Source organism: Prionailurus bengalensis, chromosome C2 (genome assembly GCF_016509475.1).
Source record: "Prionailurus bengalensis isolate Pbe53 chromosome C2, Fcat_Pben_1.1_paternal_pri, whole genome shotgun sequence".
NCBI lineage: Eukaryota > Metazoa > Chordata > Mammalia > Carnivora > Felidae > Prionailurus > Prionailurus bengalensis.
The window spans coordinates 127765692-127793137 of NC_057350.1; the positions used below are offsets into that span (position 1 = coordinate 127765692).

At 38.1% G+C, this 27446-nt stretch overlaps 1 protein-coding gene across 2 annotated transcripts in view; it reads right to left on the minus strand.

Annotated features, from left to right (window-relative positions):
- PCCB (propionyl-CoA carboxylase subunit beta) overlaps positions 1–27446 on the minus strand; it is a 97054-nt gene that overhangs the window by 38802 nt on the left and 30806 nt on the right. For both annotated transcript variants that reach the window (XM_043595336.1, XM_043595337.1), the window contains 2 exons: positions 21848–21958; positions 2193–2301 (listed from right to left, as the gene is read on the minus strand). In XM_043595336.1, coding sequence (XP_043451271.1) covers positions 2193–2301; positions 21848–21958 — 220 coding nt within the window. The remainder of the gene's footprint in view (positions 1–2192; positions 2302–21847; positions 21959–27446) is intronic.

Genomic DNA, 27446 nt, shown 5'->3' on the forward strand with positions numbered 1-27446 from the left:
GGCCCTGTTCTACTTTTCCAGACCACAGATTATCTTCTACCATACTATACAATGTCCTTATTTTAAGTTTATTTATGGTCTACATCCTGTACTAGAATATAACCCCATATGGGCAGGGATCTTTGTTTCTTTCACAAAGGTATTCCTAGCACATAGAATAATGCTTGACACACAGGCACTCAATGAATATATGCTGAATGAATGTTTCGTGTTCAACACAGAATTCTTTTATTCAAGAAATACTTATAAATTGGTGCAGCCACTTTGAAGAATAGCATGGTAGTTCCTCAAAAAGGGAGAGTTACCATTTGACCTAGAAACTCCACTCCAAGGGAAACAAAAACATGTCACACAAAACTTGTACATGAATGTTTACAGCAGCATGTTCACGACAGTCAAAATGTGGAAGCAATCCAAGTGTTTAAGTGATGAATGAATAAAATGTGGTATATTCCTACTCTGAAATATTATCCAGCAATAAGAATGAGGTACTGATCCATGCTGCAACATGGATTAACCTTAAAAATGTTATGCTAAATATAAGAAACCGCTCACAAAAGACCATTATCACATGACTCCTAGACAAAGGAATAGAAGGTAGATCAGTGACTGCCTAGAGGTAGACTATTTGGGGGAATATGGGGAGCATATGCTAATGGATGCAGGGCTTTGAGGGGCAATAAAAGGTTCTAAAGTTGTGGTGATAACTGAAAAACACTAAGCACATAAAATCATTGAATTATATACTTTAAATGAGTATGTCACAAATATAAAATGTAAACTGTACCTCAATAAAGCTGTTTTAAAAAGAAAAAATATATATATAGGTCTTGCTCTGGAGATATACAGGTGAATACCTCAGATGTCACCAATACTTAACATTATTTTAGATCCCAGTGAAAAAGAAAAACATCTGGGGTGCCTGGGTGGCTCAGTCAGTTCAGAGTCCGACTCTTGATTTCAGCTCAGGTCATGATCTCACAGTCGCGAGATCAAGCCCTGCATCAGACTCTGCACTGAGCATGGAGCCTGCTTAAGATTTTCTCTCTCTCTGCCCCTCTCCCCCGCTCACACGCTCTAAAAATAAATAAAAAATACTGCTGCCATTTAAGCCCTGAGACAAGAGTGAGAGGACCAGCTGTGGGAGAATCAGCAATGAGAAGGTTCTGATTCTAGCTGTGTGCTGGAGACTGCTAAACAGAGCTGACGGCTGAGGGAAAGGAATGAGTCAAAGTTGATGCCAACCTGAGGTGGGAGAGGAAATGTATAAATTGGTCACACCGGCTTCTCACTGCTTTGAAATCTTTCCAAGAGGCAATTTCTCCTGCCTTCAGTTATACTGCTTCTGGTGTCATAGACAATCCTTACACAACTTGGTGTCTTCTTCCAAGAAAATATGAAATTCCAAATATCACTCTAACAACAAATATCTTCATTAATGTCAGGTTCATTCCCTGCACCCAATTCTATGCCACTCTACATAAACAATACCCTTTGTTTCAACGCCCATGTACAGAATAATCTTTACACATTTTCAATTCAGCATGTGTAACACATAACCCCAAAGAGGTGAAAATGTGGGCCATGACCATCACATTATGACTGTACCTGACCAAAAGCAATTGGTAACACTGCCATCTCAGACATACCCAACTTTGGATTAAAAAAAGTCACACTAGGGGCGCCTGGGTGGCTCAGTTGGTTGATCGTCCGACTTCGGCTCAGGTCATGATCTCACGGTCTGAGTTCGAGCCTCGTGTCAGGCTCTGTGCTGACAGCTCAGAGCCTGGACCCTGCTTCGGATTCTGTGTCTCCCTCTCTCTCTGCCCCTCCCCTGCTCGTGCTCTCTCGCTCTCTCTCTCTCTCTCTCTGTGTCAAAAATAAATAAACATTAAAAAAAAAAATTTTTTTTAAGTCACACTATTTTTTTTAAAGGTCAAATGTTATAACCACCATTCCAGTTACTTTTAAAATTTTAAATAATATCAAAGCTTTAGTAGTAACTGTTTTTGTTTTAACAAATTTGAGGTACTAAATCTGTCTTTATTATTATATCTATAGTAAATATACCATACCACAGCCCTCTCAAATTCTCAATTAAGTGATATTTATAAAACATTATAACTATTCTCGTGGGCAGTGCCCGCTTCTCAGTATTTAAAAACAGTAAGGTGAGCCTCAAGGCCTCTAACCTGACATGGTGGTATGGGTCCTGGCACCACCGAGCTCCTCCTGAGTAACATCCTCATTGGTGACAGACTTCACAACATCTGGGCCAGTGATGAATAGGTAGGAGGTGTCCTAAAATCAGAATTCCAAAAGAATCAGTCTCAGAACACCAGAGCTACATGGAGCCTTAGAATTTACACAGCCAAGACAAATGCAGAGAAGTTAGTGATGTGGGGACAGAACCAGATTAGGAGGTCACTCAAAGATACCTATCCAAACTAAAGACTCAAAGTTTCCTTGTCTCACTACCAACAAAATTGTTTTTTTCCCCCAAATATTTTATTTTTCAGTAATCTCTACATCCAACATGGGGCTTGAACTCAGAACCTGGAGATCAAGAGTCGTATGCTCTACCAACTGAGCCAGCCACATACCACAACTAACAAAATCTTCACTGCACGGTTTTGTCTCAGCAAAATTATCAGCCATGTGGCTAACATTTCAGGGTCATTCATCTGTAAACACCTTAACGGGCGGCCTTATTCAGAGATCACTGGGCACCACCATTTTTCTAAAGCACTTCATGGGATTCTGTCCTTAAAGTCTAGGTACTATTATCACCCCCATTTATAAATGAGGAAACTGAGTCACTGTGACAGTATACAGTTTACCTAAAATTAACCAACCATCATAAGTGAAGCCATTTGAAGACCATGATAATCAATGCTTTGGTGTTTCAAGAGGGTGACAGACTTTTTAGGTTCTAATTTAAAGATGAAGGGAGGGGCGCCTGAGTGGCTCAGTTGGTTAAGCATCTGACTCTTGATTTCAGCTCAGGTCATGATCTCATAGCTTCAGGAGTTCAAGCCCCACAACAACTCTGCACTGACAGCGCAGAGCCTGCTTGAGACTCTCCCTCTTTGTCTGCTCCTCCCCTACTCGCACTCAGTCTTTCTCAAAAATAATCAATAAAAAACTTTTAAGATAAAGGTATAGTGTAAAAAACTTAAAAAGAATAGAAGAACAGTAGAATGTAAGTCTATATCCAAGCCCTTATTTCCAGGCCTCTAATTTCCCTCCCCAAAGGCAACTACTATCAGTTTCTCTCCTTACAAAACATCCATACATATGTGAAGAATAATATAGATAGATAGATAGATACATAGATAGATAGATAGATAATCTGTCCTTTTATTTTCTTTCCAGTGTTCTACACAGTTTTGAATCTTCTTGAAAACCATTCCCTATCAGTATAGTAGGATACATATAATAATTTGTCACCTACCAAGTCATTTAGAATATGTCCAGTATTTTGCTATAACAAGCATTTCTACAGTAAATATCTTATTAGAGTCATCTCTCTCAGCTCACTGTTCATTTTCTTTGCCCATTTTTCAATTGGAAATGTTTGTTTTTGTGTACTGGGGAATTAGTCCTTAGACTATTATGTGTGTTTTATCAGTCTATTTTATGGATCCTTGGTTTGAAATGCTACTAGAAAGGTCTTTCTTCCCTATTCCACACAGACTTATAAATAAATGTTCACAGAAGCATTATTTGTAACAGTCACAAACTGGAAAACAACCCAACGTCCATCAACAGGTGAATTTCAAAATAATTATCCCAAGTGAAAAGAGCCAGCATCCACCCATTCCACCCCCCCCAAAAAGGTATACAGTTTTTGTATTTTTTATACATGGAAAATGTCATTTTGTATGATTCTGTTTATGCAACATTCTAGAAAATGCAAATTGGTTTATTGTGATAGAAAGCAAATGAATGTTTACCTAAAGACAGGGCTGAGAGGTAGGAGAAATGGATTATAAAAATACAGGAGGAAACTTTAGGGGGTTGGTGGCTATGTTTATTATCTTGACCATGGTCATGGCTTCACAACTGTATACACGTGTCAAAACTCAAACTGCACAACTTAAATATGTGCAGTTCATGATACAATTATGCCTCCAAGTTGCAAAAAATGTGGGAATGCAAAGAGCCAAGAATATCCCATGCCACTTGAAGAAGAATAAGGAGGGACAACTTGCTGTGCCAGCATTTGTTATGCAGCCAGTGTAATGAAGACAGTGTGGTACTGGCACACGGACAAGCAAACAGAGCAAAAGAGCTCACTGAAACACTCTTGTATACAGACACTTGGTTCGTGATACACATGGTGCTGCGGAGTAGGAAAGGACTTTTTTTTTTTTTTTCAATAAAAGGCTCTAGGTAACCATGCTGAATAAAATGAAACTAGCCTCTATTTCATACTATGCGTAATTTTAATTCCAACTAGAATTAAACATAAATGTAAAAGGCAAAATAAGCTTTTAGAAAACATAAACAATCTTCATGACTTTGAGGTTGAAAAAAGTTCTTCAAGAACTAAAACACATTACCCATAAAGTATAAATTTTACTTTGGTTCTCATATCAAAAGGACACAGAAGCAAACCTAAATGGACTCCCACTAAGAGAAAGGCAATTTGAGCATGAAAACAAATAATGCTAACAATAAATTAGAAACCACTGAGTAAAATAGGAAATCCATGAACCCACAGTAATAATAAATCCATGAGGGGAACTTGGATGGCTCAGTTAAGAGTCCGACTCCTGATTTCCAGTCAGGTCATGATCTCATGATCATAAGATTTGAGCCCTGCATCAGGCTCTGCATTGGGTATGGAGCCTGCTTAAGATTCTCTCTCCCTCTGTCCCTTCCCTACTTATTCACACACTAAGAAAAAAATAATAATAAATCCATGAAATAAACAAATGCCCAAGAATATAGGGCTCTTCCTTAGAGATGGATGACAAATGGTACAGTTGATAAATATCAATTTTGTGAAAATTGGTTTGGACAAGTATCTTCAATAGATGCTAAATCAAGGAGGAAAGTATAATGTGGAATAGCATGCTTGGATGATGTCAAAGTATCTCCCAATGATTATTAATTAGTTACCAAAAAAAAAAACCCAAAAACAAACAGTAACTATACCACAAAGAAACCAAATAACACCTTCAATGAATAGTGATCAAATTAATATTGCCAGTGAGGGGAAGATAGACATCATTTGTCTCTAGATGTGGTCAACTGACCAAGATACATTGCTTATGTAGCAGACAGACTGGGTTACCCAACCTGAATCTAATCATAAGGAAACATCAGATAAACACAACTGAGGAACAACCTAATAATTTGTTTTTGTAGCCTTCAAAAATGTCAGCACCATGACAAAATCTGAAGAAACGCTCCAGATTAAGGGACATTAATAGGATAGGACAACTAAATGCAATATGTGATCTCCAAATGGATCCTGCACTGGAAAAAGAAAATGATATAAAGGACATCATTGGGACAACTGACCAAACCAGAATCTGAATGGTAGTAGACAAAAAGTATTACAAAGGTAGATTACATATTGGGCACACATAAAACAAGTCTTAATAAATTTAAAAAGATGGGGCGTCTGGGTGGCTCATTTGGTTAAGCTTCTAACTCTTGATTTCAGCTCAGGTCATGATCTTACAGTACATGACATCAGGCCCTCCATTGGGCTCAGCACAGACAGCGTAAAGCCTGCTTGGGATTCTAACTCTTCCTCTCTCTCTCTCCCCCTGCCCCCTCTCCAAATAAACAAACATTAAAAAAAAATGTTTTTAAGATGATAAAACAGTTTTTAGTATTGAAATCACAATGAATGAAACTAGAAAAAGAAGAAGAGTTGGAAAATTCAAGTATGTGAAAATTAAACATCACACTTTTTAAAAACCACTGTGTCTCCCTATCAAAATAACACCAGCATTCTTCACAGAGCTAGAACAAAGAATCCTAAAATTTGTATGGAACCAGAGAAGACCCCAAACAGCCAAAGCAATCCTGAAAAAGAAAACAAAAGCTGGAGGCATCACAATTCCAAACTTAAAGATCTATTACTAAGTTGTAATCAAGACAGTATGGTAGTGGCACAAAACCAGACACAGAGATCAATGGAAAAGAATAGAGAACCCAGAAATGTGCGCACAAACATATGGCCAACTAATCTTTCACAAAGCAGGAAAGAAGATCCAATGCAATAAAGACAGTCTCTTCAGCAAAATGGTGCTGGGAAAACTGGACAGCGACATGCAGAAAAATGAACCTGGATCACTTTCTTACACAATACACAAAAATAAACTCAAAATAGAGAAAGACCTAAACGAAAGACAGGAAGCCATCAAAATCCTAGCAAATACTTCTTTGACCTAAGAGGCAGCAACTTCCCACTCAACATGACTCCAGAGGCAAGGGAAACAAAAGCAATTAACTACTGGGACATCATCAAGTTAAAAAGCTTCTGCATGGCAAAGGAAACAATCAGCAAAACTAAAAGGTGATGGAATGGGAGAAGATATTTGCAAATGATATATCAAATAAAGGGTTAGTATCCCAAATCTATAAAGAACTTACCAAATTCAACACCCCCCCCAAAAAAAAACCCAGTGAAAAAATGGGCAAAAGACATGAATGGACACTTCTCCAAAGACACCAGATGGCTGACACATGAAAAGACGCTCAACATCACTCATCATTAGGGAAACAGAAATCAAAACCACAATGAGATACCACCTCACACCTGGCTAAATTGAACAAGTCAGGCAACAACAGATGTTGGCAAGGATGCAGAGAAAGAGGAACCCATTTGCACTGTTGGTAGGAACGCAAACTGGTGCAGCCACTCTGGAAAACAGTATGGAGGTTCCTCAAAAATGAGATATAGAACTAACCTATGACCCAACAATTGCACTACTAGGTATTTATCCAAAGGATATAGGAGTGCTGTTTTCAAGGGGCACATGCACCTCAATGTTTATAGCAGCACTATTGACAATAGCCAAAGTATGTAAAGTGCCCAAATGTCCATCAACTGATGAATGGATGAAGAAGATGTGGGGTGTGTGTGTGTGTATACATACACACATATACATACATACAATGGAATATTACTCAGCAATCAAAAAGAATGAAATCTTGCCATTTGCAACAATGTGGATGGAACTACAGTGTACTTTGCTAAGTGAAATTAGTCAGAGAAAGACAAATATTATATTACTTCACTCATATGTGGAATTTAAGATACTAAACAGATGAAATTAAGGGAAGGGAAGCAAAAATAATATAAACACAGGGAGGCAGACAACCTCAAAGTCATGAAGATTGTTTACATTTTCTAAGAGACTCCAATACACAGAACAAACTGAGGGTTGTTGGAGGGGTTTTGGTTTGGGGGGATGTGGCTAAATGGACAGGGGGCATTGAGGAGGGCACTTGTTGGAATGAGCACTGGGTGTTATATGTAAGTGATAAATCACTGGATTCTACTCCTGAAATCATTATTGCACTTTATGCTAACTAACTTGTATGTAAATTAAAAAAATAATAAAAGAAAATAAACTTTAAAAAAAGAGTGTCAAAGAGAAAAATCAAGTGAAACAGGAAAACAGCCTGAGACAAACTGAAGTGAAAACACAACAGGGAAGAAAAATCCCAAATAACATAACTTTATACCTTAAGGAAAAAAGAACCAACTAAATCCAAAGTTAGCAGAGATCAGCACAGAGATACATGAAAAATAGAAAAGCAAGATATAGATAGATATATACACACACTCCTCAAGGGAACCAAAAGTTGATTTTTCAAAAAGACTGGTAAAAATGACATATCTTTTGCTAGGTGGACTAAGAAAAAGGGACTCAAATTACTAAAATAAGAAATGAAAATGGGGATGTTACTACCAATTTTACAAGAAATAAAAATAAATACACACATACACACATACATACATAAGAGCCCTATGAACAATTCTACACCACATTCGATAACCTAGATGAAATGGACAATTCCTGGAAACAACTTACCAAGACTAAATCAATAACAAATGGCTTCACTAGTGAATTCTACCAAACATTTCAAGAAGGATTAAAACCAATCCCTCTCAAATACTTCCAAAATAATTAAAGTAAATGGAACACTTCTTAAGGCCCAGCATGACCTTAATACCAAAGCCAAAGACACTACAAAAACAAACTACAAATCAACATCCCATAGAAATATTGATGCAAAACTACTCAAAATAATGACAAACCTAACTCGACATTTTAAAAGAATTATACAAGACCAGAATTTTTTCCTGATATGCCACTGCGTAAAACAGCATGATTTTTCCTAAAAATATTAAAGAGAAATAACATTTGATCCAGTAATTCCACTCCTAGGTGTATGCCCCAAAAAACAAACACAGGGATTCAAAGAAATGTTTGTACACCAACATTTGTTGCAGTATTATGTGCAATAGTCAAAAGACGGAAACAGCTCAAGTATTCACTGACCAATGAATGGATATACAAATGTGGTGTATCATACAAAAGAACACTAATAAGCCTTAAAAAGGAAGGCTGATAAAAACTAAAAGGCAACCGACAGAATGGGAGAGGATATTTCCAAGCGACATATCAGATAAAGGGTTAGTATCCAAAATCTATAAAGAACTTAGCAAACTCAACACCCAAAAAACAAATAATCCAGTGAAGAAATGGGCAAAAGACATGAATAGACACTTCTCTAAAGAAGACATACAGATGGCCAACAGACATATGAAAGAATGCTCAACATCACTCATCATCAGGGAAATACAAATCAAAACCACATTGAGATACCACCTTACACCTGTCAGATGGTAAACATTAACAACTCAGGCAACAACAGATGTTGGAGAGGATGTGGAGAAAGAGGATCTCTTTTGCACTGCTGGTGGAAATGCAAACTGGTGTAGCCACTCTGGAAAACAGTATGGAGGTTCCTCAAAAAATTAAAAACATAATTACCCTACGACACAGCAATTGCACTACTAGGTATTTATCCAAGGGATACAGGTGTGCTGTTTCAAAGGGACACATGCACTCCAATGTTTATGGCAGCACTATCAACAATAGCCAAAGTATGGAAAGAGCCCAAATGTCCATTGATGGGTGAATGGATAAAAAAGATGTGGTATATATATACAATGAAGTATTACTTGGCAATCAAAAAGAATGAAATCTTGCCATGTGCAACTATGTGGATGGAACTAGAAGGTATTATGTTAAACAAAATTAATCAGAGAAAGACAAAAATCATATGACTTCACTCATATGAGGACTTTAGGAGACAAAACAGATGAACATAAGGGAAGGGAAACAAAAATAATATAAAAACAAGGAGGGGGACAAAACACAAGAGACTCTTAAATATGGAGAACAGAGGGTTACTGGAGGGATTGGGGGGGGGATGGGCTAAATGGGTAAAGAACATTAAGGAATCTACTCCTGAAATCATTGTTGCACTATATGCTAACTAATTTGGATGTAAATTAAAAAAAAATTTTTTTAAAAAGGAAGGCTGATAAATATTACAACATGGATGAACTCTGAAGACATTATACTAACTGAAATAAGCCAGTCACAAACAGACAAATGACATATGATTCCACAAATTCACAGAGACAGAATGGTACTAGGAGTAGCAGGTTAATGGTAAGCTAGTGTTTAGTAAGTACAAAGTTCCAGCTGGGATAGATGAAAAAATTCTGGAGATAGATGGTGGTGATGGTTGCACAAAAATGTGATTGCACCTAATGCAACCGAAATGTAACTGAAATTTACCACTGTAAACTTTTTTGTGTATTTTACCACAGTTCTTTTGAAGTACTGTGTCAGTGTTAAACTCCTTGAATAACTGGTTGGGTAAGAAAATATCCTAATTCTTAAGAATTATATACCAAAGCATTAAGCAGTAAAGAGACGTGATATGTACCACCCACTCACAAATGGTTAAGAATTCTAGGGTACCTGAGTGGCTCAGTCAGTTAAGCATCTGACTCTTGGATTTTGGCTCAGGTCATAATCTCACAGTCTTGAGATCAAGTCCCTCATCGGGTTTCGTGCTAGGCATGGAGCCTGCTTAATGAAGATTCTCTCTTACCCTCTTCCTCTGCCCTTCCCCCACTCACACTCTAAAACACACACACACACACACACACACACACACACACACACACACAAATGGTTAAGAATTCTGCAAGTATGGGGGCGCCTGGGTGGCGCAGTCGGTTAAGCATCCGACTTCAGCCAGGTCACGATCTCACGGTCCGTGAGTTCGAGCCCCGCGTCAGGCTCTGGGCTGATGGCTCAGAGCCTGGAGCCTGTTTCAGATTCTGTGTCTCCCTCTCTCTCTGCCCCTCCCCCGTTCATGCTCTGTCTCTCTCTGTCCCAAAAATAAATAAACGTTGAAAAAAAAATTAAAAAAAAAAAAAAAAGAATTCTGCAAGTATGAATTTTAAAATAAAGACTTTTCAAAAAATCTGTTCGAAAGCTAGCATTAAGAGGAGGAAAATTGCAAAATCACAGCATGGGAGAAGATAGGTACAACACAACTGATAAAGAACTTATATCCAGAACATACAAAGTACTCCTAAAAATAAGAAAAAAAAACGCACAAATTTTAAAATGGGCAAGATAGGGGTGCCTGGGTGGCTCAGTCAGTTAAGCATCCAACTTCGGCTCAGGTCATGATCTCACAGTTCGTGAGTTCAAGACCCGCATCAGACGCTCCACTGACGGCTCAGAGCCTGAAGCCTGCTTCAGATTCTTGTCTCCCTCTCTCTCTGCCCCTTACCTGCTTGTGTGCTCCCTCGCTCTCTCTCAAAAATAAACATTAAAAAAATTTAAATGGGCAAAATAGATGAACAGGCATGCCACAAAAGAAGAAACATGAGAAGGTGCTAAACCTCATTAGTCATGGAAATGCAATGAGAAATCACACCACATGCAAACTGGCATAATTATATTAATAAAGGTGCTGGCAAGGATGTGGAAGAAGTGAAATTCTCAAACATTACAAAGAGAAGTGTAAACTGCTGCAACCTCTTTACAGAAGAGTCAGGCATTACCTAAAAAAGCTGAAGGTATGTACATCCTATGACATAACTGTGCCCTTGAGAACCTAAAATCGAGATACAACTATAAGAATGCTTATATCAGCATCAATGGCAACGGCAGAAGTCTTTAAACACAAATGGTAGTAGAATGAATAAGTTAATATACTACGGAGCTATTAAAATGTACGAACTACATTTACGAAGAATATGGATAAATCTTAAAGCCAACGAGTCACAGCCATATACAAAAGAATGAACGAAAGAATGAATATCCTTTCACCTTACATGAAGGTCAAAATAAGCAAGACTAAACCATGATTTTTAACTGTAAATCAAAGCAAATAAAAAAATTACCATAAAAGTTGAGGTAATAACTCTGGACAGGATGAATGGAGGCAATAATGATTAGTAAAGGTAATGGGAGCAGGACTCTGGCGACCATTTCTTGATCTCAGTGTTATTTATGTGGACTTGTACTTTGAAATTGCTGAACTGTACATATTTCACATACCTCGCTAAGTATGAGACAATTAACAATGCTCAAAATTTTTTAAATTAAACAGGTGAGGAGGCAAAGAAGAATCAGGGAGACCAGTTAGAAGGATTCTGCAATAATCCAGATGGGATCCTTGAATCTAAACAGCAGCAGTGTAAATAGTAAGAAGTACACAACAATCTGATTTTAAATTACATCCTAAAGTAGAGAGACTATGATTTCGAACTGAACTTAGCTTGCGACAGAAAAGGCGGAGTTAAAATACTGCAATGTTGTTTTTTTTTTTTTTTTTTACCTGAGCCAGTGGAAGGCCATTTACTGAGATGAGGAAGGCTGTCAGAGAACACTTTGGAGGAGGCTTGTTAGAGACCAAAACCCATCAAGTTTGAGACACCACTAACGTCCAAATGGAAACACTGGTAAGCAACTGAGTATGTAATTCTAGAGTTCAGGAGTGTTTCATTCCTGAAGACACAGATAGGAGAGTTGTCAGCATAGAGATGGATATTTAAAGTCTTAAGATGGGGGGCGCCTGGGTGGCGCAGTCGGTTAAGCGTCCGACTTCAGCCAGGTCACGATCTCGCAGTCCATGAGTTCGAGCCCCGCATCGGGTTCTGGGCTGATGGCTCAGAGCCTGGAGCCTGTTTCGGATTCTGTGTCTCCCTCTCTCTGCCCCTCCCTCATTCATGCTCTGTCTCTCCCTGTCCCAAAAAAATAAATAAACGTTGAAAAAAAAAAAATAAAGTCTTAAGATGGGATAAGATCACCAAGAGAATGAGAGAAGAGACAGAGGAAGAAAACCAAAAGACCATGGTACTTCGATGTTTCAGAGGAAGGAGTGATTGGCTAGGTCAAACGCTAAAAAGTCAAGTAAGATGATGACTGAGAAATGTCAAATGGATTTAGTAATGCAGGAATCTCTGGGGTCTCTGATACAAAAAATTGACATCATGGGTGACCCTGAATAGAGTAATACCCATTTCATCATAAACTAGCTATCCAAGTATACTCAGATCTATTTCTCAAATCTGTTCCTCTGGTCTACTTACTTACAAGTTGATTAAACAGTTATTTTCACTCTATATTTTATTACCTGGCTGGGCTAGCCTTTCATTACACTTCTTTCATGGACTGTCTAGTCCTTTAAGAAAAAACAAAAAAAAAACCAATCCGTTAGCATTTTTACTGTAGTCGCATTAAATACATGACATACTTAACATATAGAATAGTTAAGACCAGATGATCAGTTATAGAGGACAAAAGAAGGCTGATGGCACCAATATGCAGACATTAAAGAAAGTTCTGCAAGTAGAGGATGGGAGTGCTTATGATAACAACACATAACTGAGAAAGCATACAAAAAAAATCCAGAAATCAGTATCATTTCTATACACTAATAAAATATCTGAAAAAGAAAGCTAGCACATCCACAACAGCATCAAACATAAAAAAATATTGGAAATAAATTTAACCAGGATGCTTGGGTGGCTCAGCTGGTTAAGCATCCAACTCCGGCTCAGGTCATGATCTCGCAGTTTATGGGTTCAAGCCGGTCGTTGGACTCTGTCTCACAGCTCAGAGCCTGGAGCCTGCTTCAGGTTATATGTCTCCCTCTGCCCCTCCCCCACTCACACTCCACCTCTCTCTCTCTCTCAAAAAATGAATAAATGTTTAAAAAAAAAAAAGAAAGAAAATTTAACCACAGAAGTGAAAGATCTAAACACTGAAAACTCTAAGACTTTGGTGAAAGACACAGAAGAGAACACAAATAAATGGAAGAGATCTCAGATTCATGGATAAGAATACTGTTAAAATGTCCATTCTACCCAAAGCCCTCTATAGATTCAATGCAATTCCTTTGAAAATTCCAGGGACATTTTTGACAAATAGAAAAAAAACCATCTAAAGTTTGCATGGAACCAAAGACCCAGAACAGCCAAAGCAATCCTGACAAAGAAGAATAAAGCTGGAGACACCACACTTTTTTTTTTGTTAATCTTTATTTTTGAAAGAGAGAGAGAGAGAGAGAGAGAGACAGATGCAAGTAGGGGAGGAACAGACAGAGAGGGAGACACAGAATCTGAAGCAGGCTCTAGGCTCTGAGCTGTGAGCACAGAGCCCGATGTGGGGCTGGAACCCACAAACCACAAGATCATGACTTGAGCTGAAGTTGGACACTTAACTGACTGAGCCACCCAGATGCCCCTGGAGGCACCATACTTTCTGATTCCAAACTATAATGCAAAGTTACAATAATAAAAACAGTATGGTAATAGCATAAAAACAGACATACAGACCAACAGAACAGAATCAAGAGCCCAAAAGTAAATCCTCATATATAATGCCAACTAATATTGACAAGGGAGCCAAGAATACTCAATGAGGAAAAGACATTTCTTCAATAAATGATTTTGGGGATACTGGGTAAGTACAGGCAGAAGAATGCAATCAGACCCATATATTCGACTGCTCACAAAAAATAACTCAAAATGGATTAAAGACTTAAAGACCTGAAACCATAAAACTCTTAGAAGAAAACATAGGGAAAATGCTCCTGGATACTGATCTTGGCAACAATTTTATGGATAGTACACCAAAAGCAGAAACAACAAAAGCAAAAATTAACAAGCAGAACATCAAACTAAAAAGTTTCTGCACAGCAAAAGAAAATCAACAAAATGAGGGGCGCCTGGGTGGCTCTGTCAGTTAAGCGTCCGACTTCGGCTCAGGTCACGATCTCACGGTCTATGAGTTCGAGCCCTGCGTCGGGCTCTGTGCTGACAGCTCAGAGCCTGGAGCCCATTTCAGATTCTGTGTCTCCCTCTCTCTCTGCCCCTCCCCTGTTCATGCTCTGTCTCTCTCTGTCTCAAAAATAAACATTAAAAAAATTAAAAAAAAAAAAAAAAGAAAATCAACAAAATGAAAAGGCCACCTACTGAATGGGAGAAAATATTTGCAAACCATATATGTGAAAAGGGGTTAATATCAAAAACAGTTAAAGAATACCTATAACTCAATAAAAACAACAAAAATCAAAAATGAAAACTATGTGAGGTGAAGAATGTGTTAACTAACCTTACTGTGATAAACACTTCACAACATATGCATGTATCAAGCTATCACATTGTACACTTTAAACTTACAGTGTTATATGACAACTGTATCAATAAAGCTAGAAAAAAAATTTTAATGAACAGAAGATCTCAACATTTGTGCAAAGAAGACATACAAAAGGTCAACAAGCATATGAAAAGATATCCAACATCACTAATCATCAGGGAAATGTAAATCAAAACCAAAAAGAGGTATTGCCTCAACCTGTTAGAATGGCTATTATGGAAAAGAAATAACTGTTGGCAAAAATGTGGAGAATAGGGAACACTTGTGCACTGCTGGCGGGAATGTAAATGGATACAGCCACTATGGAAAAACAGCAGGGAGGTCCCTAAAAAATTAAAAATACAATTATTATATGATCCAACATTTCCACTTTTGGGTATATATCCAAAGGAAACCATCAGCAAAACTACAAGACAACCTACAAAATGGAAAAAGATATTTGCAAACAACATATCTGATAAAGGGTTACTAAAGAACTGATAAAACTGAACACCCTAAGAACAATACAATCAAAAGATGGGCAGGAGACATGAACAGATAGTTCTCCAAAGACTACATCCAGAGGACCAACAGACACATGAAAAGATGCTCAACATCACTCATCATCAGGGGAATGCAAATCAAAATTACTACAATGAGACCCTACATTAAAGGATGTAGAGAAAAAGAAACCCTCGTGCATTGTTGGTGGGAATGCAAACTGGTGCAGCCACTGTGGAAAACAGTATAGAGGTTCCTCAAAAATTTTTTCAAAAAACTACCCCATGATCCAGTAATCATACTACCAAAGAATATGAAAACACTAATTCAAAGGGATACATAACCCCTGTGTTTATTGCAGTATAATTTACAATAGCCAAATTGTTGAAGCAACCCAAATGTCCACTGATTGATGAATGGATAAAGAAGATGCAGTGTGTGTGTGTGCATGCGTGCGTTCATCTGTGTGTATGTGTGTGTATATATATGTATGTGTGTGTATATGTATATATGTATATATATACTATGAAATATTATTCAGCCATCAAAAAGAATGAAATCTCACTATTTGCAAGAGCTAGAGAGTACAATGCTAAGAGAAATAAATCAGTCAGAGAAAGACAAACACCATATGATTTTACTCACAGGTGGAATTTAAGAAACAAAACGAACAAAGAAAAAAAAAGACAAACCAAAACACAGACTCTTAACTATAAAGAACAGATGGTTACCAGAGGAAGGTGGGTGGGGGGGATAGGTGAAATAGGTGAAGGGAATTAATAGTACACTCATCATGATGAACAATGAGTAATATAAGGAATTACTGAATCACTGTATTGTATACTCAAAACTAAGATAACACTGTATGTTGACTACAATGGAATTAAAATTTTATTTTATTATTTTGAAAGAGAGAGCGTGTGTGCCTGGGGTAGGGTCATGGGGTGGGGGGAAGGGGTGGGTAGGAGAATCCCAAGCAGGCTCCACACCCAGTGCAGAGCCCAACATGGAACTCAATCCCATGATGATCAGACAATGAGCTGAACAGAAATCAAGAGTTGGATGCTTAACCAACTGACCCACCCAGGTACCCCCGGAATTAAATTTTTTTTAAAAAAGGAAATGAAATAAGCACCTCAAAGAGATATTATTTGCACTCCAATGTTCACTGTAGCATTACTACAATAGCTAAGATACAGAAACAACCTAAGTGTCCAAAAACAGATAAATGAAGAAAATAAGAAACGCACATTATTCAGCCATGAGAAAAAAGGAAATCCTGCCAATCTGTGACATGGATGGACCTTGAGAGCATTTCACTCATGGCTTATTATTATTAGCCATGTATAAATGCATATGCTAAATGAAATAAAACCAGAAAGAGACAATGTATGATCTCACCTATGTGTGGAATCTAAAAAGCTGAACTCCTAGGGGTGCCTGGGTGACTCAGTTGGTTAAATGTCTGCCTCTTGATTTTGGCTCAGGTCATGATCTCACGGTTTGTGAGATCCCACACTGGACTCGGCACTGACAGCAAAGAGCCTGCTTGGGAATCTCTCTCTTTTTCCTCTCTCTGCCCCTCCCCTGCTCGCTCACCTGAGTGCCCTATCTCTAAATAAATAAATAAACAAACAAATATTCTTTAAAAAGAAGCAAAAAATCTGGATTCCTAGAAACAGAGTAGAATGGTAGTTACCAGCAGCTGGTGACTGGGGGAATGGGGAGGGAGGTGCTGGTGAAAGGTATAAACTTGCAGTTATAAGATGAGTACGTTCTGGAGATGTCACATACGCGCAGAGTGACTCTTACTGTTAATACTGTATTATACACTTGATAATTGCTAGGAGAGTAGATCTTAAATGTTCTCACCATAGAAAAGAAATGGTAATTATTTGAGGTGATGGAGGTGTTAGCTAAGTAACACTACAATGGTAATTATTTTTGCAAAATATAAGTTTATCAAATCAACACATCATACACCTTAAACTTATACAATGTTATACGTTAATCATCTCTCAATAAAGCTGGAAAATAACCACTAAGAAAGAGGGAGAAAGCCATGTAGAATGAAACCCAGCATATACAGTGAATGGAATAGCATGAGATGACAAGGGACACCAAGACAGCCAGAGAGGGAAGAGGAGAGGCCAGAGACAACAGAGTAGAAGCAAAGGGAAAGAATGTTGCTAACACATGGAGGGAAATGCATGCTAAAGATCACTTACAGTGACACAGAAATCACTGATGACCTTTAAAAAAACAGGTTTAGTGGAGTGAGGGGACAGAGCCAAATTGGAATGTGTTAAGGAGAGTGGGAAGACAGGAATAGGGCAATAGCCACAGGGAGATACAGACTAGGGGAGGACTTTTGTGTTAGTTTTTGAGATAAGAAATACCTGAACATGGGTTAGTTCTGATGGGAGGATCCAGTACAAAGGGAGAGGCTGAAAACAGTAGATGAAAGAGAACAAACAGAAGTCTGGCTACTGAAAAAGTGTGAGGAGTCTTATTACACAATGCGCATGAATGTAGGGAGAGCGGGAGAGAATGTCCTTACCCAAAAGAATTGACACCTCTGTTCCTGGCAGGGAGCAGAAGGCTGGGTTAGCTCAGATAGGTATTGTATATATTGACTGAGTGGGCAAAGTATAGGGAATTCTGCTTTGTTCAGGAAGAGAAGTGGTCATCTTCATTGTTAAAACCACCTCTGTTGAACATACAGATTGCTTTCAATCCATCACGAAAAACAGAATATCTGTATCAAAGTTTCAAAACTTGTCAATTCCTACTGCCAAACTACCCTTGAGAAAAAAAGTGTTCCTTATTTACATTCCCTCATTTACATTGTTCTCCTCATACTAGAAGACTAGCTTTTCTCCCCATCCTACTCCCAATCAGTCTTGGAATTTATTTGCTCATTACTGTTAAATGTATTTTATAAAGAAAAACTAATTTTTTAAAAATGTTATCAAGTTCAAGTATAATGCAAGTTCTTGTATAAATGCAAGTAGGCCTGATTTAAAATTAGAAATATCTTGATAAACCACTAGCCAGTTTGGTCAAAAAGAAAAAGGAAAGGACCCAAATAAATAAAATCAAGAGTGAAAGAGGAGAGATCACAACCAACAGAGCAGATATGCAAACAATACTATTGTGAATACTATGAGCAACTATATGCCAATAAAATGGGCAATCTGGAAGAAATGTACAAATTCCTAGAAACATATACACTACCAAAAGTGAAACAGGAATAAATAGAAAACTTGAACAGACCCATAACCAGTAAAGAAATTGAATTAGAAATCAAAAATCTCCCCAAAAACAAGAGTCCAGGCCCGATGGCTTTCCAGGGGAATTCTACGAAACATTTAAAGAAGAGTTAACATCTATTCTTAGGAAGCTGTTCCAAAAAATAGAAATGGAAGGAAAACTTCCAAATTCTTTCTATGAAGCCATCATTACCTTGATTCCAAAACCAGACAGAGACCCCACTAAAAAGAACTATAGACCAATTTCCCTGATGAACACGGATGCAAAAATCCTCAACAAGATATTAGCCAAATGGCTCCAACAATACATTAAAAAAATTATTCACCAGGACCAAGTGGGATTTATACCTGGAATGAAGGGCTGGTTCAATATCTGCAAAATAATTAACATGATTCATCACATCAATTAAAAAAGGACAAGAACCATATGACCCTCTCAATAGATGCAGAGAAAGCATTTGACAAAATACAGCATCCTTTCTTGATCAAAACCCACAAGAAAGTAGGGATAGAAGGATCATACCTCAAGATCATAAAAGCTATATATGAACGACCCAACATTAAATCATCCACAATGAGGAAAAACTGAGAGCTTTCCCCCTAAGGTCAGGAACAAGACAGGGATGTCTACTCTCGCCACTGTTATTCAACATAGTATTGGAAGTCTTAGCCTCTGCAATCAGACAACACAAAGAAATAAAAGGCATCCAAATCAGCCAGGAGGAGGTCAAACTTTCACTCTTCCCATTTGACACAATACTGTATATGGAAAACCCTAAAGATTCCACCAAACAACTGCTAGAACTGATTCATGAATTCAGCAAAGTTGCAGGATATAAAATCAATGCACAGAAATCGGTTTCATTCCTATTCACCAACAATGAAACAACAGAAAGAGAAATCAAGGAATCAATCCCATTTACAATTGCACCAAAACCCATAAAATACCTAGGAATAAATCTAACCAAAGAGGTGAAAAATCTACACACTGAAAACTATAGGAAGCTTATGAAAAAATTGAAGACGACACCAAAAAATGGAAAAATATTCCATGCTCCTGGATAGGAAGAACAAATATTGTTAAAATGTCGATACTACCCAAAGCAATCTACACATTCAATGCAATCCCTATCAAAATTAAACCAGCATTCTCCACAGAACTAGAACAAATAATCCTAAAATTTGTATGGAACCAGAAAAGACCCCGAATAGCCAAAGCAATCTTGAAAAAGAAAACCAAAGCAGGAGGCACCACAATCCCAGACTTCAAGCTATATTACAAAGCTGTAACTATTAAGACAGTATGGACCTGACACAAGAACAGACACTCAGATCAATGGAACAGAATAGAGAACCCAGAAATGGACCCACAAACGTATGGCCAACTAATCTTTGACAAAGCAGGAAAGAATATCCAATGGAATAAAGACAGTCTCTTCAGCAAGTGGTGCTGGGAAAACTGGACAGCGACATGCAGAAGAATGAACCTGGACCACTTTCTTACACCATACACAAAACTAAACTCAAAATGGATGAAAGACCTAAATGTAAGACAGGAAGCCATCAAAATCCTAGAGGAGAAAGCAGGCAAAAACCTCTTTGACCTTGGCCGCAGCAACTTCTTACTCAACACGTCTCTGGAGGCAAGGGAAACAAAAGCAAAAATGAATGACTGGGACCTCATCAAAATAAAAACCTTCTGCACAGCCAAGAAAGCAACCAGCAAACCTAAAAGGTAATTGACACAATGGGAGAAGATATTTGCAAATGACATATCAGATAAAGGGTTAGTATCCAAAATCTATAAAGAACTTATCAAACTCAACACCCAAAAAACAGATAATCCAGTGAAGAAATGGGCAAAAGACATGAATAGACACTTCTCCAAGGAAGACATTCAGATGGCCGACATATGAAAAAATGTTCAACATCACTCATCATCAGGGAAATACAAATCAAAATCACAATGAGATACCACCTCACACCTGACATAATGGCTAACATTAACAACTCAGGCAACAACAGATGTTGATGAGGATGAGGAGAAAGAGATCTCTTTTGCATTGTTGGTGGGAATGCAAGCTAGTGCAGCCACTCTGGAAAATGGTATGGAGGTTCCTCAAAAAACTAAAAATAGAACTACCCTACAACCCAGCAATTACACTACTAGGTATTTTCCAAGGGATACATGTGTGCTGTTTCAAAGGGACACAAGCACCCCCATGTTTATAGCAACAGTATCAACAATAGCCAAAGCATGGAAAGAGCTCATATGTCCATTGAAGGATGAATGGATAAAGAAGATGTGGTGCGTGTGTGTGTGTGTATATATATATGTGTGTGTGTGTGTGTGTGTATATATATATATATATACATACATACACACACACCACATATTTATATACATGTATACACACACACACACACACATACACACACACACACACACACACACAATGGATTATTACTCGGCAATCAAAAAGAATGAAATCTTGCCATTTTCAACTATGTGGATGGAACTCGAGGGCATTATGCTAAGCGAAATTAGTCCATCAGAGAAAGACAAATATCATATGACTTTACTCATATGAGGACTTTAAGAGACAAAAAAGATGAATATAATGGAAGGGAAACAAAAGTAATATAAAAACAGGGAGGGGGACAAAACAGAATAGACTTATAAATATGGGGAACAAACAGAGGGTTACCGGAGGGGTTGTGGGAGGGGGGATGGGCTAAATGGGTAAGGGGCATTAAGGAATCTACTCCTAAATCATTGTTGCACTATATGCTAACTAATTTGGATGTAATTTTAAGAAAATAAAATTTAAAAATTTTTTTCAAAAAAATAAGTAAAATAAAATTAAAAATATCATTCCATAAAAATTATGTACTAAAGATACGCACCTCTCAAAATGAAGTTAGAAATCAGATTTACCATTACCATTATAAACAGTATGTAATGAAATGGCAAAAAGCTGAAAAAATAAAGGTAGGACATAAGAAACAACTTCCCAATAGATTACAGGAAAGCCTACCGTGAGAAACTTCTTAAAAGGATTCAGTAAACAATCATCTGTCTGGGCAGATAGGATCCTTTGATTCCTTGGAAATCATTTGCATTTCAAATCAACAAGTAAAATCACCCACCAATGAAGTACACAAACACATTCTGCCACAGAAGCCCCATAAGCTACAGATTTCATGCCAAAACCTTCTCTCCACTAACATCTTATCATTACTATGCTGAAAGCCAATGACAATGCAGATAACCCAGATCTAGGTCAGGGATTCTTTTTACTGCAGGTGAGTTACTGAACAACTCTCAAAGGGCAGGAAAAACAGGCCCTTCCTTCTTACCTTTACCATGAACGTAAAGTCTGTTAGAGCTGGGGAATACACGGCCCCACCAGCACATGGGCCCATGATGAGAGAAATCTGAGGGATGACTCCAGATGCCATGACGTTCCTCTGCCAAAAGAGAAAGACAAGGCATCTTGTTACAGAGGTGTTCATTGCACTAACTGCAGAAAAATAAAGGCAATAATAAAATTAATTTGGCTTTTAGTCACAGAAATTCTATCATGGAAGCAAGAGACCTAATCAGTACAGTTTCTTCCAGAATTATATATGTGCAATTTCTCCACATAACAGGTGGGATTATTGGCATATTAATTTCTGGGGCAAATACCCTCTCTCCCCTCCCTGACAGTAGTTTCCCAAAAGCTCCATCAGGACATGAGCTCGGAGTGACTCCCATCAATTTCACCCCAGCCCCAAACACACCTCAAGCCCAGCACCCCTACCTTCACAGAGCTGACTGAAAAAATGAATGAAAGCCTTAGGCAGGATGTACAGAGCCAACACTTACCCTGGAGCCATGATCTCTAGTTGGAGTCCCTTCACACCAACCACAAAGGGTACCCAGCAGTTACAAGGCAAGGTTAAGAAGCAGGTGCAACTTTATTCTCTGTCTGCCCACCTCTAGACAGGGTATATGGGGAAAGGGAGGCAGCTGAAGCCAGAAAGTTTCAATGGGGGAAAAGGTATGTAAAGGGCCAAGCCTCAGGCCACCTCTGGGAAAGAAAGGAATGGGACTGAAAGACCCAAGCAAGATGATACTCCAATGACTCCTTGCCCAACTCCCAACTGTTTTCCTTCCCCTCGGCTCCATCAGCATAAGAGAAGCATGTCCACTTTTAGCCATGTCTAGGCTCTGAACCCAATTTTTATAAATCATTGGACATAGCTGAGAATAGCACAAAAAGCCATCTAATAGAGAGAATTATGGGAAGATGGCAGAGCAGAAAGCACCAGGAATCTGTCTTCACCTAGACAACACCTGGACTGACATAATCTATGTGAAAAAACTTTTTGAAACTCTGGAGTCTATAGAAGGCTTCCAACTCCCAGAGGAAACTTTGGGGAATAAACTGCAGTTAATTTCGGTCAATTTTAGCTCTTAACACAACAGCAGCTACTCATCCTCTGCCCCCTTAGCCACAAGGCCGGCAGCAGTAAACATATTCCTGGAGCAGCTTATACAAAGCTTTCAAAAAGAGCCCAGGTAGACAAAAAGCACTCTGTCCTCCAAATATCACGGATTGCCCACTGCTGAGATTCTGATTACACAAATGTAGTTAGAAAGGACGGTGGCCATTGTGGTTCTACCTCCCTACCTCATTGCTGCAAGCCCCTGTCATTCCAGCTCAACATCCCTAATCATTAGGGAAATACAAATCATAACTAGAATGAGGTATCACAGGGGCACCTGGGTGGTTCAGGCAGTTAAGTGCCCAACTTTGGCTCAGGTCATGATCTCACGGTTCGTGGGTTCGAGCACCGCATCGAGCTCTGTGCTGTAGTTTGGAGCCTGGAGCCTGCTTCAGATTCTGTGTCTCTCCCTCTCTTTGCCCCTGCCCCACCCAATCACTCACATGCACTCTCTCAAAAATAAACATTAAAAAGAAAAATTTTTTCAGAAGGTTGTGTTGTAGGTACCACAACAGAAACACTGGGATAGCTACTATCAAACAGAAAACAAGTAATGTTGGCAAGGATTTGGAGAAATTGGAACCTTTGCAAACTGCTGGTGGGAATGTAAAATGGTACAGCCACCATGGAAAACAGCACAGAGGTTCCTCAAAAATTTAAAAATTACCATGTGATCCAGAAATTCCACTTATAGCAATATACCAAAAAGAATGGAAACGAGGGTCTCAAAGGCATATTTGTGTTGTGGTTTTTTTTTTGTTTTGTTTTTAGAATTTATTCCATCACTTGAACCATTGTAAGAAGCAAATTTTATTTTGAGAGAGAGATATGTGCATGAGCAGGGGAGAGTGAGAGGGAGAGAGAGAGAGAGAGAGAGAGAGAGAGAATCTCAAACAAGCTCCACACCCAGCATGGAGATCGTCACCGGAAGGGAGAGAGATGCTTAACTGACTGAGTCACCCAGGCGCCCCTCAAAGAGATATTTGTACACCTATATTCATAGCAGCATTACTCACAATAACTGAAACACAGAAGCAACCCACTGCCCATCAATGGATGAATGAATAAACAAAATGTGATATGTACATACAACGGAGTATTATTTAGCCTTAAAAAGAAAAAACTTGCTACAACATGGATAAACATTGAGGACATTATACTAAATGAAATAAGCCATTCACAAAGACACAAATAAATACAATATTATTTCACTTATATAAGGTACTTAGTCAAAATCATACTGACAAAGTGGAAGACTGATTACCAGGGACCTGGGGGAGGGAATAATAGGGGAAACTGCTTAAAGGGTATAGAGTTCCAGTTTGGTTTTGTTTGTTTGTTTTTGTAATCTCTATTCCCAATGTGGGGCTCGAACTCACAACCCCAAGGATCAAGAATCACATGTTCTTCCAACTGAGCCAGCCAGGCACTCCTAGAGTTCCAGTTTTGCAAGATGCAAAGAGTTACCCAGATGAATACTGGTGATAGTTGCACAACATTATGGATGTATTTACTACCACTGAATGTACACTTAATAATGGTTAAATTGGTAAATTTCAAGTGTATTTTACAACAATAAAAAAAGTTGAAAAAGTTGTCTATACTATGCAAAAAATATCAAGGTACACAGGTGAACTTCCAGCTATGGCAGAGTGAATAGTTTAGAAAACTCTCCTCCAAAACAACAACTATAAAACTGGTAAGAATTATCAAAAACAAACATTTGAAGGCTTAGGAACCCAACCAAATATTAACAACTTGAGAAGTGTTTATTGATTTAAAGTAAAAAAAACCCTGCTAAACTTGAGCTAAGAGCAGTAGCATTCTTAACTCAGGCTGCTACCACTGCCCAAACCAGCTCAATGTCCTTCAGGGTAAAAGAAAATAATACCAGATGGTAATTAAAATCCACAAGAAGCAAGTAACATCATGTGATTAAATATATAATACTGTATAAATATAGCTCTGTCTTGATACTTTAAAAGATTATATAAAGCCATAATTTTAAATAACTTATAATAAAACCTAGCAGCAAAGTGTTAATAAGAAAACAAAGGGGGGTAAAATGGAGCTATATCAGATCAAAGATCCTAGATTTTACCAGAATTAAGTCAGTTTTCATTTGAAGTAGACTGTGATCAATTAAGATACATATTGTAACCCTTAGAGCAAACACCCATTAACTCAACATAATTTTGTTTTGTTTTTTTTAAGTCAGAGGAATTAGAAAGGTATACTAAAAATATGTGCGTAACATGGAAGAACTGGAGTGACATCATAGAAGGTGCTAGAACAAGAAGTTCTAAGAATCTATGCCTCTAACCCACTATTGAGCTAGCAGGAACTGTCTGAATCAACTATTTTGGAACCCTAGAGTGTAGTGGAACCATCCCTCCCCCATCCCTGCAACCCCTTGCCAGGGGATTTGCAGCCTATGTTCCTACTGCAGCTAGCTGGTGTCAGAGTAAGCAACAAGAACCCTGTCCTCCAAAACTCAGAGTTATGTGTACTGATTACTGATCATGGTTTTTGATCAATATGGGACCAACAGAGAGGCTGGCAACTGTTTGAACCCTGACAGATTCAAGTAGTTCTCTGGCTGAGATGGGATTTAAAGAGACAGTTTCTCTTCTGGGAGCCAGACTTTTCAGGAAATCTTTGTCAGCTCACTGACGGGCTGCCAGAATCTTCAGTGACCACACTAAACATGTAACATATTTTGCAAAAACAGCTCAGAAAGTCACAAATGGATAGATTCAGCCCCCAAGAAGCAAAACTCTATAGTCTCTAATGAGTGAATTAGATTTCCAACATTACCAGAAATACACATAATTTCCAGTACTCAACAAAGAAATTACCAAACACATAAACAGGCTACTATGGGCCATTCACAGGAAAAAAAAACAAAAACAAAAACAAAAACAAAAAAACATTGCTGAGGAAGCTAAAACATTGGAACTGTCAAAGATGTTACAGCAATGGTCTTAAATGGTCAATGTGCTAAAGGAAATCATGAGGGGGGGAAAAAAGGGAAATCAGCAAAACAATGACAAAATGAGTATGCCAGTAAAGAGACAGAAATAAAAAGAAACCAAACAGTAATTCTGAAGCTGAAAAGGACAAGACCTGAAATTAAAAGCTTACTAGAAGGGTTCAAAAGCAGACTTCAACAAGCAAAAGAAAAATTCAGAGAACTTGAAGACACTGAAACTATTCAGTCTAAGGAGCAGCTAGAAACAATGAAGAATAGTGAACAGCCTAAGGAATCTGTAAGGATGCATGACATGTACCAACATACACATTACAGTTATCTCAGAGGAAGAAGCAAAAGATTTCAAGAAATAATGGCTGAAAACTTCCCAGATTTGATGAAAGATGTGAATATACACATCCAAAAATCTCTGAATTTCCATGCAGATAGGATGAACTCAGATCCACACCAAACTCACATTACATTCAAACTGCTGAAACCTAAACACAAGGAGAGGAATTTGAGGGCAACTAGAGGAAGCAACTTGTCACATACAAGAAATCCTCAATAAAATTAACAGTTGACTTCTCACCAGAAATCAGAGTCCAGGGGTGCCTCAGTGGCTCAGTCACTAAGCATACAACTTTGATTTAGGCTCAGGTCATGATCTCACAGTTCATGAGTTCAAGCCCCTCATTGGGCTCTATGCTGACAGTGCAGAGCCTGCTTGGGATTCTCTCTCTCCCTTCTCTCTCTCTGCCCCTTCCCTACTTGTGCTCACTCGCTCTCTCTCAAAAATACATAAACTTAAAAAAAAAAAAATCATAAACTCCAGTGGGATATTATAGTCTCAAAAGGAAAAAGAAAACTGTCAAATATATCCAGCAAAACTATCCTTTAAGAATAAAGGAAAAATTAAGACATTTCCAGACAAAAGCTGAAGGTTGTTTACAGTAGACATACAAGAAATGCTACAGGTCCTTCAGCCTGAAATGAAAGGACCACAGTAAATACCCTGACATCATGAGAAAAAATAAACACTAGTAAATGTAATTTCCTAAGTAAACATAAAAGGCAGTGTTATTTTGGTACTTTGGTTTGATTTGTAACATCTTCCTTCTTCCTAAGGTATTTAAAAAGCAAATGCACAAAACAAATATAAATCTGTTTGGGTACACAACAAATAAAAATATAACTTATGGTAACAACATGGAGAAGGAATAGAGATGTATAAAAGCAGAACTTTCACACACTATTGAAGCTAAACTAGTATTATTCAAACAAAATTGCTGTAAATTTAAGGTGGTAATTGTAATTCCCTAGGTAATTACTAGGGGAAGAATGATGAAAATGAAAGAAGTGAATCCAAACGGAACACTTAAAAAAATGACACTAAAGATTAATAGAGGAACTGAGGAACAAAAGAACATAACACAGAGAATAGGTAAATAGCAGAAATAAACCTTTATTGGTAATCATATTAAATGTAAATGG